The sequence below is a fragment of the Phlebotomus argentipes genome, unplaced genomic scaffold (genome assembly GCF_947086385.1).
Source record: "Phlebotomus argentipes unplaced genomic scaffold, Phlebotomus argentipes genome assembly scaffold_18, whole genome shotgun sequence".
In the NCBI taxonomy this organism is placed as follows: domain Eukaryota; kingdom Metazoa; phylum Arthropoda; class Insecta; order Diptera; family Psychodidae; genus Phlebotomus; species Phlebotomus argentipes.
In genome coordinates this window covers 17,941,645-17,959,850 of record NW_026776177.1, presented here as the reverse complement: position 1 = coordinate 17,959,850, position 18,206 = coordinate 17,941,645, and the positions used below count along the sequence as shown (strand labels likewise).

The 18,206-nt window shown below is 37.7% G+C and overlaps 1 protein-coding gene across 5 annotated transcripts in view; it reads right to left on the bottom strand.

The window, feature by feature from the left end:
- Positions 1 to 18,206, bottom strand: part of LOC132260285 (syntaxin-binding protein 5) — a 79,398-nt gene that overhangs the window by 26,780 nt on the left and 34,412 nt on the right. For all 5 annotated transcript variants that reach the window (XM_059758301.1, XM_059758302.1, XM_059758304.1 and 2 more), the window contains exons 3-4: positions 8,990 to 9,178; positions 8,775 to 8,909 (exon numbers count right to left, since the gene is read on the bottom strand). In XM_059758301.1, the coding sequence (XP_059614284.1) occupies positions 8,775 to 8,909; positions 8,990 to 9,178 (324 nt within the window). The remainder of the gene's footprint in view (positions 1 to 8,774; positions 8,910 to 8,989; positions 9,179 to 18,206) is intronic.

Here is an 18,206-nt window from a genome sequence, read left to right as displayed (position 1 = left end):
GGAGGGCACCTCTAAGAGAAACTTTAAAACTAACTTCTCCAGAGGAATTTGTTGCTGGTAGAAAATCTTCCTAAGACATACTCTCAATGGAGAGCGCAAAACAATGTGGAGTGAAAAGCATCAAAAGACCCTCACCATGACCATGGAGAATGACGAAAGAAAATGAACAAGAATTCATCATCTTCGTTGGAAATTTTATGATTTCAAGTTAAGTAATTAATGAGGAAATTTTTCATTGTTACATTGCTCTCCCTCACGAAGATACACACACACACACACCGCAATAGATTTTCCCAACTTAACACACTTTTTCCCCTTAATAATTATTAAGTGGAGCATTATTATTTTGAAAAGAAATTTCTGCGTAAAGCTCTCTCTCTCTCATGAGCTTGTATCATAAGACAACATTTTTAATTATCCTGAATTTCATTCAGAATGCCATTAAGGATTTTCTCATTAAGCTCCAAAAAGGAAGCCACAAATCGGAAAATATGAATACCTAAGATTAAATTACGAAAGGCAGACCAGGCCATTGTTTTATGCAGGTTGTGCATGAAGTTAATAGCACTTCAACTGGGTTGAAAATTAAATGGACTAGGAGTGCATTTAAAGCGAGTGCACGGAGATGTATTTATATTTATAGGCAACAGTGTGACCAACACTAAAAGCATCCTTACATAATTAAACACATATGCCTACGTCACCGGGTCCCTGAGTGATTCTATCGCAAGCAGAGTATGGAAGAGTATATATGAAAAAATGTCTGTCGGCAGTAGATATTAAACTATTGCAATAATTCGGAATTTAGTGACAATTAAGCAATGTCTAGGGAAATTGAGTTTCAAAATAATTAAGTCCATTATAATTGTTGACATTATGAATACAAAATTATACTAAATTCAATTGTCGCTTTTCAATTACGACAGGATTAACATTTTAAATTTATCCACTGGGTTTTTCACGATGCCATTGAAATTTTCCGGCAAATAGGAAGTGCATTACATCCATATCCAGCCAAATGCACTGTGTACATTACGAACTTATAAGCCAAAATCCTTATGCGGTGCCCTTCTTAGGAAAATCACATTTTGATTCTCCCGGCAAACTGGAATAAATTCAAGAATTTTCCACCCAAAGACTCCCCTTCCTGTTGGCCCTTGATGCAAATGAGAATTGATTTTGAATCTTTCGAGCTTCATGCGAAAAGCTATGAAGCTCACACTCCATCGACGAGTGAATGAAGGCATTGCGGCGAATAAGAAACATAAATATAATTTTTACCAACACACCAAAAATCATGAATCAGGGGATCTTCATCTGAAAGTATATTACTTTGTGGTTTGCCTTTTCGCATTCTTATATAAATTGTGAATCCCATCTCCGCAATTTTCTATTGCCACAATTTCTTTCCGCATCTCTCTCTTTTTTTTATCTCATTCCAACTTTTTTTCCTCTTTCTCTCTCTCCATTTCTTTCCTCCTCTCGGACATATTTAATGCTGATGTATATAGCAACACATTTAGAGATGGAGAAGCAATAAATCAAGTTTGTTGGACATGGTGGAGCTTTATTATAAACATAGGAGTAATATATATGTCGGACAGAAGAATGGTTGGTCAAAAATGAAGCTCTTACAGTGTCGAGGGAGTAAGATTTCAGATGGGAGGAAGGACAACACGTTTCTCCCCCCCAAAAAGGGCCCTTTTCACCCAACAAAATTACAAAATCTTAGAACGCAAATCTTCAAATAATGCTAAATCATTCAGAAATTCTTATTCCACTCCCCCGCCCTATCACTTTCCTATTTTCCTCAATACACTCTTTTTTCCCCCGTCAGCATTGCGGAAAGCATCATGCCCAACCCAATAGCCGTCTCATAGCGCCCTCGAACCTTTCACCATAACATTGTAGATCACTATTTAGACAATAAATACCCTCTGTAATTTTGACTACATCACTTTCTGACGTACAAACAACGCTTCACATGATGCCACACTTTTCCCTATCCTTGTTATCATGCAATTTTCCATCCAATATATTACTGTCGTTTCTCATTTTCCAACCATTATTGAACAATTTGTCACTCTTACAATTGTTATGCGTTGCAAGTGGAAGTAGTACAGAGTCTCCACGAGACAATATCTCAAAGTGAATATATCATAACTCTTTGCCTTTACTGCACTCATCATCCCTAATGAAGGCGAATTTGTACTTGCTCAAAAATTCACAAAACGCCATTATTTCACAAGCACTTGCGAAGTTGCTGCAGATGACACTCCATAATTATGGCAGATCATATGCATGAGTAGGCGAAAATTTCTCTACTCAACATTCAACACATTGCGCTTTTAATTTTTAAACGTTCATCGTGTTCTGCATCATCTTAGATTGTGCATAATTATCTGTCTCCGCCACAAGACGAGACGAACAAAGGATGTAAGTTAAGCATAAAAGGTGGATCTTAAAATGTGTCGGAATTTTGCAGAATTTCTGCAGATATAAAAGAATAAAGTATCCCAATTTCCCAGTGAAATTAATATAAGCCTATAAACCTATGGTATGAACGGTAATATTTATGCTTCAGTTCTTCCATTCATGGAAATATATTGGACTTTAGGTATTCAGAAAATGTTCAATCAATCTCCACCAAGCATTCTGGCTCTGGTTAGATGAACGCAAGTATTCTCAATCAGCATTCATCAAGCCTTATATGCCTAGATGATGCGCGCAAAACTATCCAATTCGCAAGCACGTTATTTATGCTCTTGACAAGCAAAAGCTCAATCCGCCTATAAATTCAATATTTTGCCAGCGAAAATTTAATTATTCACACTATCGCGTGCGCCAAATACATCAAAAAAGATCACAAATTCAGTGCATTTTGTGGGAGAAATAGAAGATAATCTGTGCTGTATTCCTGTTCGTGAAATTCCACGGAATTGTGAGAATGTGAGAGTTCACTATCTCGAGGCTGGGCAAATGTAATATTCCATGGGATAAAACATTTTATACTTCCCCATGTGTGTGCGGATAATTCTATTCATTAATGTGATATGCGTGTCAGCAGCAGAAGTTTACTCTCCTCTACATACAAGACCTTTGCAAAGAGTAAATTCTAATTTACCCCATGTGGGGCGCTGTATCTCTCTTCCCCAAACTCAATGTCCCGCTCTCATATGTTTTCGGTCAAATACAAGGACCCGGGACTGGAGAATGTATAAAATTGCTCCTCTCTCTCTCTGCAGCATAATGGACCCACGGCATGCTCTATGTACATATTTATGTGCATAGTGACCCAACTCAAGGTGTATTTGAGCATTGTCTGTGTTGCGTTGGGCACAGAATGTCACATTTAAGAGCATAATTACATATAATTACAAAAAGAGTTTACTCTTGTAATTAAATGCCGTCTTTGTGTACTTTGACGCTTCGTGGCGGGGAAAAAAATCATCTGCACGTACAACACATTAATAGAGAGAAAAAATGCCAGATTTTGCGGAAGTAATTTAGAGGGGAGAAAAACCAATTAACACTCAAAAGAGATTCTTTTCACGACCCCTTTGCACACACTCCACTTTATGCTCCCAGCCAGAGAGACAAATGACACCGAAATTCTACACACTAGATAAAGGCTCGCAAAGCACATGCATTGACCACTTTCACAGACTTTCAGTTACATTCCACAATCCTCTGTCGCATTTACTTTCCCACTTTCAAAGACCTCCAGCTATATACAGTTCATTTGTCAATGAATCAACCCCCTGACTCCAACATCACACATTCCCCAGCCAATATAATTAACCAATAACGAATCACTGGACGATTGAATATGCATGACTTCACCACCAACTCAGCAATACCAATTGAGATTTTGAGATTAACGAAGAAAACTCCACAAAGAAGCACCGAAACCCCACAAAAATAGAGAAATTCATGACGAGATTTATCGATCTTATTATTACGGATTCCCTCCATTTCCGTTTTCGTTAATGTTAATAAATATCATATTAGCCCCCGAGTTCCGGTGGTCAAATTATTTCACTCTCATTTTATTCCCTTCTATCTCACCCGTCATACCGCCAAGCAACAAGTGAAGGAACATTAATCCCCAGGGGATTTCGATTGTGGACATGAAGATTTTCCAGAACACCATCACGTAGTCAGACACCCACAATTATTCACCTTCATAATCTGTGACTAATGATTTTTTTTCTTTTCAAATATCAAGTAGAAACTGTTATACGATGATGAAATATATGCATTCTCCGATGTGGTTAGAATATTTCTGCGCAAAATGAAATTACAACAATATGGTTGAAAACAGTGGAAAGTAATCCAAAGATTACGAAGCTTATATAGGCACAATTGTTAATGAAGAAGATGCTCTCTTCTGCGTTGCTCATTGAATTGTAGATTCTTTCGCACAGGGCGAAGCAAAAAGGTCATTTGTGAGTCAAAAGCATCAAATGAACACGAATATTTGAAGAATACTCCACAGTCATTACCATTTTTTACGATCCTAATGACCCTTTCTTCTGGATCTTCATCACCGCGCACCACTTGCAAAATGTTTAATTAAATATTTTAATAGACTCTCACTTTTTGCTTGACACTCTGCGACTTGGCAAATGTATTGCACAGAGAGAATCATATAAAACATAAACGCCGCGCTACAGTTATTCGTTTAGCATAACATTCGAAGACAGTGCAGTTGGCAAATTGGGTCATACCAAGTCTAACCATCCATTATGCCAAACGGTGGTTAAGCATCGCTTAAAATACCCGCCATATGTGTACTTATACAGTGACTGTGCGGTGTTGTACGGTAGAATGCACTTTTCGACCACGGCAGAGGCGGCAAAAAAGCAAATGGAACTTGTCTGGGAGATAAGTGTGTATCCCCCTATGAAAGATTTAAGCTTTTCCCCACTTTTTCCTCGACACTTCTTGCCAGAGTACCAAAGAAAGGCAGATGATGCAGTGAAAAAAGGCGACACAAGAGGAGACACAAAACAGACAAATAAAACTCCTCTCTTCTGTTGTACAACTTTCCACATCAGTCTTATTCTTGCCCCCCTCATATTCATCCACTCCTCCTCTTCCTTTCGCAGACATTCTACGCCTGACCCGTTCCTTTTGTATGGAAAACCTCCCTATTTTGCTCCTAGGAATATAAATGGGTAAGCGCGTCTCTCAATTTATAAACGTCATCCTCATGCACTGAAAACAAGAAACTCTTGTCTCAATTTTTTTCCCACTCTCACCCTCGCTCGTCCTTAGAGGGATTCCATCACAAAATATATATGAATATCTACTTTCAACATATTCACCGTGCGAACAGAATCTCTTATTATTTTATTCTTGCCTGCGGACAGAAAACATGTTTTCATCTGCAAAATCTTCTATAATTTCCTCAATTTTTCTATTACTTCAAGTCTCTTTTACACACTTTGTACATAATCGTGCTCATAAAAAATATCTTACGAGTGCTAAATTGGAAGGAAAAAATATTACCCCTCGAAAATATACCAATTCCTATACATTTGATCACAGAATTCAAGATTTTGCACAACAAGTGATAGATTATCTCCTCAATTTATAACTACTTATTAATAGTTTGCTTGTGGTATTCACAACACTCATTAATAAGTAAATGATATTATCTTCCTCAGTTTTCAATTTGTGGTATTTCAAAGTTTTGCCACAAAAATGGACTAAAAGGTAAAATTTCAACATTGTTAGTTCAAAAACATCATTATTTCGTTGCTGTATTAATTTAAAATACTATCTCTTGTCTTCAAGACTATCTAATTTCAAACCCTCGACAACTTTCGCAGTTAAATTTAATTAATAACAACATATACATTGCAAATTAATATTGTTTTACAACAGGTGACAAAAGATATATTAGATCTATTACACTCCATTTCAAGAGTTCTGAAGGAATTGCAACCGTATTGAATAACATTCTAAATGTTTTGCTATATTAAACCTCAGTGTGATATTCGCCAAATCCGAGTATTGATCGAATAGCGAGAAAACCAACTGAAATTTCGTGCATCTGAAGAGGTTCTCCCAAAAACGTATGCAATTTATACTCTTCTCGTTAATCCTCAAATAATGGCAAATCAGGGGGAATCAATAGGAAGTACGGAATGTGAAACCGTTCGAGTGTCTCAATTGAGCAGAATTTGAAAGGATGACTATTAGAGAGAGAGTATTAATAATGTACAAAAGCGATTGGTATTGAGATATTTGAGGTAAAACAGCACTAGAACGAGAAAGATTTCACAAGTGGATGAATTGGGAGAGGACACAACATTCGACGGGCGACATTGAATGATTTATGTACGTCCTAAAACTCAAGCGCACTCCACAAATGCCATGAAGGCTTCCAGCAACAATCCCTTTGCCATCTTAAGCCCCACCCAAACTACGTGCGGATGTACATTTGCAGCTGCAAACTGAATACTCTCAATTCAACTGTCAATTTCGCTATACAATTCAATTGGCACTAGGATTAATTAATATGCAGTCTCCGTTGAAATTTAATCCTTTCCCCAAAATTCAACAAACACAGAGTCCCATTGCAAAATTTAATTCATTATCACTTGGGCTTTTTGGGGTAACGCATTTTACCCTTTAGCCAAATTGAATGGATAAAATGAATTAAAATTCAAATGAAAATTTATACACATTTTAACTTTGTAAGAATTCTCACAGCTGACAATGATATACAATGCCATAATGAGCCTAATTGCATAATCTAGCACTAATTAAATATTTTACCACTTTTCAGAATTCAATTCAACAAGGTAACAATGCGCGCATACATCATTGAACAATTGCCTCATGGGATTTTTCAAAGTCCAATTGATTCCCGATCAAATTCGCCCATAGCTTTAAATGTCACTCACCAACTTTTCCACCCTCAAAGTCAATAAGACCAAAATCCGTGGAGGCTCAATTATTGAAAACTTTCCGTTCTTCCCTTCCTTCCTCTTTCCACTTCCTCGTGCCATTAAAGAGTCATGAAACTTACAGTCTCCACATGCACCCCATTCAACACCTGTTTGACCTTAGACCGACGTGGAAAATTTCCTGCCCGCTCTATTCACGGCATCCGTGTTCTATATTGAACGAACTGTGCGTGGTCTTAATAGTAATTTTCATCACATTTAATTGCAGAGCCTCAAAAAGTCAGGAATAAGAAAATTTTTCAGTCACACTCACAATGGTGATGAATGACGATAAAATATGTCACGTGATATTTCAATCAATAAAAAGTCTTATTTAATTTGAAGAAACACGCGTTTTTCAAACTTTGAGCATTCGGTATTAATTGATTGACCTCTCAACTGATCAACCACTAAATTATGTCATGAATTTTCACAACAATTCTCCGATTTTTTTTTCATTTGTGTGCTTTTCTAACACTCAAAGAAAATCGAATCTCAAGTTATGGAAATTTGACTAAGAAGGGAGAATTTCCTCATCACATGAAGAAATCCAGCTGTAAAAGTGTCTGCTCGAAAATTGTCACACGGCGAAAATTCCCAAATATGATCTGACTGAGCGATTATTGCATTCAATATTCCATGGGGTGTGTATTGAAAGGATATGGGGATGAAAGAGCGAGTTGAGAGGAGAAAAGCAATTGAATTTGAGAAAGATGCAATCCAGAATATCGATGAGGAGTGCAATTTTAGAGAAATCGTTTAGAATTCTGCTGCTGCAGTTCTCACTGGAGACCCGATTTTTCGATTTTGCAACACACACGATAATAATACTTTTGATTTACGTGCCACACAACAATCTCACGACCAAGAGATGTGAATTAACTATATATAGAAAAGGACTTCACGTCGAATTTGCGTGTGATTCTCACTGATCGCATCTAGTATGGAAAATTCTATTTTCTGGGAATGAGAAGACAAGAGCAATTCGCATGCAAGACACATCGTCAAACTATCCTATTGGGAAATTAAATCGGACATGGCAATTATGTGAGAGATAAAATATGTATGTAAAAGCCTAATGTAGCGTGCTTACGCCACACGTCATCCGAGGCATGTGGGAATTTAGGTGTGCGTATCACGTTTTACATTATGAAAATTTGTTTAAAGTCTTCTTCTCTTCGTCGTAATTTTCGTTTTTCACTAACTCTTCTTCTGCATTTCTCAAACTTTCATATAAATTATATGAACTTTAATTAAAAGCAATTTGCTGTTTCTTGGCAACATCTTCCAAAGATATTCCTTTTCTCCATTTCACGTTGAATTATATCACCTTTCAAGTGGCTTCGAGAGATAGGAACAATTCTTGGAAGTTTCCCAATATAAGAAACCACTGCGGAGCAAGTTTTCTCGTGCAACTAACGACTTATGAAATATCCTCTTTAGCAAATATTCTCAAACATCATCAAAGGTGTTGTTGTGTAAAGGTTTTATACTCAATTCTCAGTGTCACCATAACGAATGCTTCCTGACAAATTCAATGATTCCTCAAATGGCGTACAACATTTTGCACTCTTGCGCATTTATCGAAATCCTTGAAACTGTATATATTCTTGGGAGGGAGTTGAATTCAAAAGGAATTTCCCAGAAATCGTGCCAATGCGAGAGAACCCCGTCTTGGTTAAGATAACACTTTTTCATTAGATGTCCCAGCTGAGGTGCACTAATGAATTTTCAATAAATACCCCCTGAGAGAAAATTTACCCTTGCCAAGAGATCAATTGATAAGTCGTTTGGAACAAGTGATTCATTACTCACATTTCAATGGCTTTATTCCAATTGATAACGTAGCCACTCAGTGCAAACGATTCAATGTGCACGACGTGAATGTTGCCCTTCTCCGTGCCAACGTAGAGCCATTTGCTCGCAACAGCCAAATGGAGACATGTTATCCTGTTGAAAAAAAAGTAGAAGAGAATTAATGATGAACGCGCCATTGAAATATTATCAGATTTAATTGACATTGCGCATACCTTTCTCGCTGAAACTTTAAGCTTTGTACTACTTGAGGACTCTTTTGGCGAAAATTCCATAAATGTAGGGAGTCATCAGCAGTGGAAGTTACAAAAGCACCTTCGTTCACTAGGAATTCTATGTTAGTCACGGCACATGCAGAATCACCGTCGTGTCTCACATATACATCAACTCCTGGCTTGCCTAGTCTGTAGCGTCCCGACCAGCATAGTTGCACACGATGTAAGGAAAAACTGGTGCTTTTGGATTTTTCATGCTCACATTATCTCTCCATCAGGATTGAAGAGTGTATGAGAGGATAAAAGGTCACATAGAGAGAGAGAATACCTTCCTTAGAGGACGATCAACATTTTTTTTACGAGCAATTTAAGCGATGTCACCATGAAGTGCACACAATATTCTACACTCAGGCGAACAGCTCAGCAAAATCAAACATGGCCAAGATTTAGTTATGGAGGAGAGAATTTTTTTTCACTGCAGTGTTTCCCGCCACGATATGAAATCCATATTATTTCGATATTTCTGTCAACAATGTCACGAGGGCAATTTATACTTATCCCCGCGATCATAAAAATGAGAGTATCGGCTCAGCCGCATTGCTTCATTTTAAATTAAACTTTATTGTATACATATCACCAGCTATGGCTGGCCTTAATCGAAATGGAGAGTATTTGAGCTTCAATTTTACGACACACATATTCAGAAAGCTGTTGCAGAGGCACAATGAAACTTTGTTCACCACTCTTCTCGATATTCAGAATGGTCTATTTGTGACACAATAGAGTGGCGCTCCTTATTGAGAAAATGAAGTTGCGTTTATGTCGCATGGCAGAGCATTTCCTCTCTCTCTCTCTCTCTTTGTCTCCCTTCACAAACGAAACTTTCTTCCTCGCATTCTGCCACAATAACTACCCTCGCCCTCTTTATTGATACGTACAGTATGAATTTTATTATCACAGTCAATATTTTTCATCATGTTTGGCAAGTACATCATATAATTTTGATGCTGTTGTGCTAAGCTCTCACAATAAAACACCATCCAATTGTTAAGGAGAAGACACAACATTATTTCAACGACACACTGATGCCATTTGGACAGTCACTTCCCAATGTGAAGGGAAAACTTTCTTTACTATATGCATCACACTTCCATATAGAGTGTATTTAAATTAAATGAATTCCTCACATCTGCCATTGGAATAAGTGTCGAGAGGGAAAAAGCAAATGGTATTTTGCGACTCAAAGTTGCAGCAATTTTCCCTATAAATTAAACTTTTGTGCACTGTGCCTCGTGCATTTTTCGCCTGGTATACATATCAAGGAAATTCCACGCGCTGCTGAAAAAGCAATTCACAATTCAATTGTACTTCAATGAATGCGACAAAAAGGCAAAATGAGAAAACTTTTCTTTCGCCCATGCATGCCTAGTCAAAAGAGTCCACACCAAACACTCTTGCATTTGCCCGAGACGGGGAGAAAAAAGGACCAATGAAACTAAATGTGACACGTTATTCATGACTTTCTCAATTGATATCGAATGCGCGCAATCCTCCACAACAATTTATTGCATTTCCAGCCGAAGCACTTCGATATTGAGGGAAAACATTTTGTGAAATCTGATAAAAACTGTTGCCTACCACGAATTCCAAAGGAGGTATAATTTCATAGAAAATATTCCAATCGAGAATTCGATTATGCAAATTCGTAATATTTTTTTTCATCTCCACACCGACGAGATGTTTCCTATGCTGAACAGACATGCTAGAGGTACTTTTTCAACCTCTTTTGCAAAATATATTAATAAACATAATAAAATCCAGAATTCCCATTCCCGCCAGGAAAGCAACCGTTAGTCTCTACACGAAAGCACTTAGGCCATATTAATAATGTTATTCAACAAATGAGTCTTGTGTTTCCAATATCTGTTATCATTATGGAAGTAACACTCTGGAAAATGTCTCAAGTTTAATTCCATGCTTGTCCACAAATCACGCAGCAACGCTAAATCAGAAGACTTAAGAGAGCAAGACAAAGCAAAGGGAGGAAATTGCTCTATATCTCACTGTATGATTTCACTCCCCAGAAGCCTCAATAAATATATAATAACACTCCATTGTATATAATATTCACAAAGTTATTTAACCTCATCCCCATTTCGGTCTATTCTCATATCATCTCTCACTGTTCCTATAATTTCTTATAAATTCTCCATGAGAGAAATGTTGGGTGTATCAGCCACTTGTCTAGCATTCACCCAACGACCACAGATCATATGTATAGATTTCCCCTTGTCATCTTATACCATCATAGTATAGTGGGCTTACTTATATCATCTTAAGTACATGGTCAGAAGAGTGACAACACGATACATATTCCACTCAATAGCCCAACTCTGCCTCTCTCTGCTTATAATATCCTGCCACTGCTCCGATATTTCCATCCTCTCAGCCACTTTTACATATACACACACTTTCGAGACTCTTGTAGCACGTTATGTGAAGTGCCACTTGTAACTGTCGACAAATAATCGGAACTTTCAAGTGTCTATGAATAAAAGTGCAAAGAAATAAACTTTCACATGCTTCCAAAGCACTATAAACAGTACCAAAATAAACATCATCCCCCAGGCGACATCATTTTTTGCACATTAGTAATTTTCACATTCAAGAATGAAGAGGAGACTCCTCTTTTTTCCACTCTCTTCCACCTTCTCTCTGCTGGATGAAAGACAATTTCCACGCTTTCATGATTAAACAAGCCATAGAGAGAAGGATTGATGTATATTCCGCCTCTGACATGATGAGAATCAGAGGAAAAAAAAGAGGCGAAACTCTTTCCATACCACGCACCATGCAGAAAACCTAATATATGCAAAACTATTCTTCCATCTACAGATTTTGATTAAATTGTCCTTTTTCCACATCTACACAGAAATTGACACGCCATTGAAGCGTACAAAGGCATCTTGCAATCTCTTTTTCAGCATCTTCATGTGATGGACACACTGTGAGAGAAATTGATGGGATTTAATATTTCTCTTTGTTCCTCTCTTCGATCTTTCCCAAATGTGTAGCTCAACAGCCCGGAAAATTCAGAAAAAGACACGGTCAGTGTACAAATAAAGTCCAGGCAATATTTGAAATTCTGATTTGAAAATGCTTCACATGAAAAAAAATCGCATTTGACAGGAAATGAAAGTCTCATCGATTTTTCTTTCCAGAGTTATTCAATAACTCGATCCGAAAAATCTCCAAATTTTCCCAAGCATTGACAATTGATTTTACGGAATTGGCGCAACATAAAATATCCTCCTTAAGATGTATATATATATATACATACATGTATGTCGTAACTGCGAGCATTTTTGCGCATCACAGATTTCCCAGCTGCTTAGCAGTCACAGAATGATAAATTGTCAAGATCAAGTCAACCAATTTGTGAGAACATGTCGAGGTCACATTATTGATAATATCCACAACTGGAGAATTTCTCATCAATCACAAAATATTGTACATCTACTCATTCGCGTTTTTCCACCTCTCAAAAATTCAATCGGTCGCACAATAAGTTATTTTAAGCTTTTTACTAGTCGATGCAAAAAATATTTCAAATTGGCTCTTCAGGAATGTTTTCGCAGCGTTATGAGCATATTTTTGACATGCACCGCACACACACACACACGCGCGCGCGCTAACGCAGTGTGCATCACAAGAGGCAATGTCACAGAAATTTTACCAATTAATTTTTTTAATTAAAAAATTCCATCGATGGCGCTTATAAAATATTGATCGCGCCATAACAAAATATTAGTTTCGCATCAAAATTGCCCATCAGCGCGCGGATGAGGTAATATGCTTTTGATACGCACTTTCTCCCCCCATCAGCCCCACAATATTCAACCCCTTACACAATTTGGACAGAGAATCTGGAAAAATGTTCAATCACCGAAATGATTTGTCCACGTTGGTTGGATGTGGACAATAAAAAATGAGATTTGCACTGGCAATTTCCCACCAGAGGCTCGTAACTCTTATGAGTAGAACATCATTGTCCTTTTTCTTGTGCTCCTTCCAAACATCCTCTCAGTGCTCACATGTGTTGATGGAAGATATAAATTTATATAGTTTACTCAGGTGACACATGGTGAATCGCAACATAACTTTATCAAATTGCTGAAATCTCTCTCTCTTGTTTCTGATAAGACTATAAAACGCAAAGAATGGATTCTGGGGATTTCATCCTTATTAAAGTCTCGCATATCTCCAGACGACAAAGACATAAGGATTTACTGATGATTCTCCTCTGCCATATAAAGTGTGAGGACTTGGCTTTAGGCGAAATTTAGAGTTCTAACTTCATCTCAATACCCAAAATGCATGATATCGTTAGATGCGGAATCTTATTAAATAAATCTCAATGCAATTCAAGATTGTCCATGTTTGAAATCCATTCAAATGCTCAGCAATTTCAAGAGTTAAGCACTGGCTTTTGATTTCCAAAGCTAGCACAAATCATGTGCAAACTGGAGCACTAATAATGCTACACACCTAAAATACTATATCGTCTCCTCTCAAGTGTTGAGCTACAAGTTAAGCACATCACTACATCATGTCAGATGAGAGAAAGTTCTCTGGCAGGGGTGGGACTTCTGCATGTTGGAGCTTCTAATAATTTTGTCTGACGTCGAAACTCCATCTTCTTAGCTTATTTTACACTCTAATATACAAAACAATTGCATCACTTCCCAATTTGCACGCTAACTCATGGAATATAAAGGAGATTGCTGTGTACTACTTTGTAGCGTTGCCATGCCTTAGGAGGGAAACAATTTTCTAATATTCATATGTGATGTATACATGTGCGCGTAAATATGTAATGCTCTCATGGAAAATGTCTTTAAGCTTGTTCCCCACCGTTAACATGCTACAACAAGCAGATACCGCATACATATATTATTTTCCATAAATTTTTCTAATGAGATCATTTCCCAGATACCCCAATTTTCTGATGCCTTTCCTCCCCCTCCGCCCACTCATCGACCATTTTTCTTGTTCATTTTCATATATAGGCTTAGAAGATGAAATACCACGACTTTATACTGTGGCATCTTCACGATCCGGAAACGAAATTTCTATTCTCTCTCCCTTTACTCTCGATGGATTGCCAATTTTGGGATTCCTTCAACGACTCCCTTTTCTCTCTGTTGGTCTTTTGAGTGGGCTTTAACCATTAGAATTTACATACTCCACCCCATCGCTTCTGTATTGTAACATCATTCACCGCAGATCCAATCTCTAGAGTTTAACTTTCACGATACAAGGTAAACCATGAGTTATGATTGCCTCCATTCATGTGTGGGAGGCAAAAAATAATACTTTGATGAAATCACACACGATTTTTTGCCAAATCAGTGCCAAAATAGAGACCTAAAAAACATACCCTTGTCTTCGGTATATATTTAAATTGATTTTTTAAAATACTGCTGACAGTGTTTGTTGAAAAACACTCTTTTTATGGACCATCAATTTACACCTCATGAAATGGAGTAAGAGATATCAAAATAATATTAAACGAAACGGTATTTTTTTTTTCGCCAGCAATTACTGTTATTAATAATTCGTAATTGAAAATTTTATTACTTTGCCAAATGTGTGTAATAATCTTCAATTTATAATATCGATGAAAAAGCGAACACTCATACTTTCATAATTACGTATTTCACAGTCTTTCCAATATAATACTATGCTAATCATGCTGCCTCACGTCATGACGGGGTTTATCGTTTATGACACAGTATAAAATATGTGAACGGTATTCAAATATAATTGTAATTAAGCATAAAAATTAGTGTAAAAATATACCCAAGGAATATGGAATAAGAGCTCGTGTGGAAAATTTAATTTCAATTAGCAATGCTCGTTCATTTTATCCACCATTTCGTCACTTGTGTGAGCTGAAAAGCGCCTATATGTTGTTATATTAAATGACAAAACTCATACAAGGTTTTATTAATTTATGTACGGTCACGTAAAACAATTTCACTTCGTTTTATGTTCTATTTGGCCATTCCCGAGGATCACTTGGCTGCACAAAACTAATACCGTGTGTAAATAAATAAATAATATCTTTCATTTTTTTCCTACCCTTTTGCACACCCTGAGCAAATGTGTGTGTCTTGCACAAGATAGAGTTGAGGGCGTAAACGTGAGAAAGTCTTGTCACATTGGACGCCAAATGAAGGGATACAAAGGATACATTATAAAATGTTTGGCTCCACTTTCATGTGCGTTGTGTGCTTTGAAGACTCACTAACCCGCACATGTATGTGATGTAGCACCACATTGAGCGATATACAACTTCTAGTGTGTGAGTCGTAAAATGTAAACGACGACGGATCCTCCAGAACACAATTTTGCTCTTTTTCACCACTTTCGGCACTCATTGGGTGACCGTAGCACTTTCAATAGAGAAGTGGGTGGCTCCGACGCCCGCCCACTGTCGTCCGCGCTCACCAAACATCGCCAGAGCGCCACGGATAGTCATGCTAATGCACAGCGTTCTGAAACTGTTGTGGATGTGACGGAAAACGGGGCAAAATTACGATTTTGCGCCTCTTGTCATGCGACACCAAAGCGACCCAAACTAATGTCTCTCCCCAACTCTCCTCAACTGTTCTCCAGAGGAAAAATTCCTCAGCCATCCGCACTCTCTCTAGACAATACTTTCGCATACACTGGCACAATGTGAGAAATGTGAATTTGCACACTCTGCCCAGATAAAAAGGAAAAAAGCCCATTTTCACCCATGTCGATTCTGATGGTGAGATGGGGACGCAAATTAAAGTATAAAATGTCCTTTTGCAGCACAAAAGCTCGCTATTTGTATGGACTTTTTTGCTCGTTCTCAACCATCTCAGCTCAAGTGGAGAGTAATGGCTTATTTAACTTGTTAGGGTCACATCTAATTGCTCTCTTTGCTCCACAACAGGCGATGGCATTCACCATGGTCAGTGCATAGCGAAAATTTTCATCTGCGCCTGACGAAACACGTACACAATTGTGGAAGTTCAATTTGGAGCAATATATATTGCTATTATTTATTTAATATGTGCCTGGCATAGACAGAAAATATTAAAATTGTTACTAATATGAAATCAATAGGGAATTTCGAATTTCTACCATCCTTTGATGTTACAAATACGAGGAAAAGAGAGAAAAAGAGCGTTTTATGCATTCATAAAAGCAACATTAACCTTGTGAAATATTGGATATTGGATCGATAGTATGGAAATCTCTGTGAAAAACTTTATGGCAGTTGCACAGGTTTACTATATTGCCAAGTCATGACAAAAACTCCTTCTCACACATTTCAAGTTCTTCTCTAATGAAACACTTCTCATAGTTAATTTTATTTAACTGCTTGCATTTGCTCTTCCGTCATGCGAATTCAATACAGCGTTGATGTTTTTCTTTGCTCCATTTTAAGCTTAATTACTTCCCATTTATGCCAACAGAATGCAGATAATTTGTTCTTAAGGAAAATGGACATTTTGCTGGAATAAGTTGCCTGAAAAAGTCCAACTTTTGCTTATATATACGCACACGAAACGACTATACTTTCCCTTAATTTATCGTAAAAGCAAACATTGGCATTTTGCTTAATTTTCATCATCATCATAATTTCTTTTAAATCTTGTAATTCAATCAAAAATTTACGGCATGAATATTAATTTGACACTTTTCGGGAGAAATGGGTATGTACATAATGTGCCTCGCCACAGCGGAAATTCCACATAAGCGAAAACTGAGCTTATAAAGGTCTCCCGTCGCAATCCCATGGCGTTGGGCTTTCACTCGCTCTCTCTCCCTCTCTCTCACCCTTCAGGGCTGTAAAATAAAATTTGCATTTTTCTGCTAAAGTCAAATACTTGAACCTGCAACTTGGCTTTTTTGCATAGCCGGAGAATGTTTAGGAGCGAAGGAAAAAATGCCTCAACTGCTCTCCATACAATGAACTGGAGTTATTCTTTAGGGACATGGCGCCTTTTTCGCTGAATGAACGTAGCGAGATTTTACGATGGGGACGCGCGCTTCGGAAAAAACGCCCCATACGGAAATTGCTGAAATTAAGTGCCGAGCTAGAATGTGAGTGGGAAAAGAGGAAAAGTCCAGCCAAGGGACATTCTTCGAGAGTTTTCACTGTTTAAGCTGTCATGCCTGGGAGTAAATATTTGGTGGATTTTTTTTATTCTAGCGGAGAATTTAAAATGTTATTTGTTTTTCATATAAGAGGATTTTGAGCACTGAATTAAGTGCAAAATATGCTCCATTCTCACTATATTGCTGTGATGTATTTGCGCATATCTTCTACATAACTTCAAGGATTTCAAGTATCAATTAGGAAATCTATTGTCTCCAGGCTATACACGGTGATTTATCGGCGGAGGACACTGCAGAGGCACCAACTGGTGTCTGCGGGTAGGAAAAAAAGTCAGCTATGTGACGTCAAAATTAATGATGAGATTACATTGAAGATGAAGGAGAGGAATATCTTGGCTGTGCCGAGCGCTTCTGAGAATGAGGAAATAATGGGGGACATTTGATTGATGCGAATGAATATGCGAGATGGTCGAGGATACTTCCAAAACCAAATTATACATGTCAATGGGACTACGCAGTATAGAAAGCACAATTTTCCGGGGTGAAATTCTTATCTTAATAACTTTGTGGCCTCTCCAGCGTCACCCATTCCTTCCACCCTTCGCCACCGTCTCTATTATATAACGCCCAGGCGCATATTTTCATGAAACCGTTGCCATTGTCATCTAACGTCTTCCTCTCCTCTTCAGGAAGATAGAGAGCGAGGAAGAAAAAAAAAGTAGAGAGGGATCTTTTCAAAGTGAGACCTGTTACCGCCGCACCACGGCCAGGATGATATCGAGAAATTGTGTATGAAATTAGTTTGTGATTTTCCAGGGCCATTGTCAATGTGGGGCATGATTGGAGGAAAAATTACTTTAATTTCCCGTTCAATTTTGCACACTTTGATGCCCACCATCCCAATTGATAATGTGACCAACATTACATTATTCATCATCACACTTTTGCCTCAGCAATGACACCACTCTTGGCGGAGGGTGAAATTGGTGGGAAAGTCCACTCAGGCCAGAGTGTGACGCGCCAATTAAATATGAACAATGGCACAAGTTAAATTTCA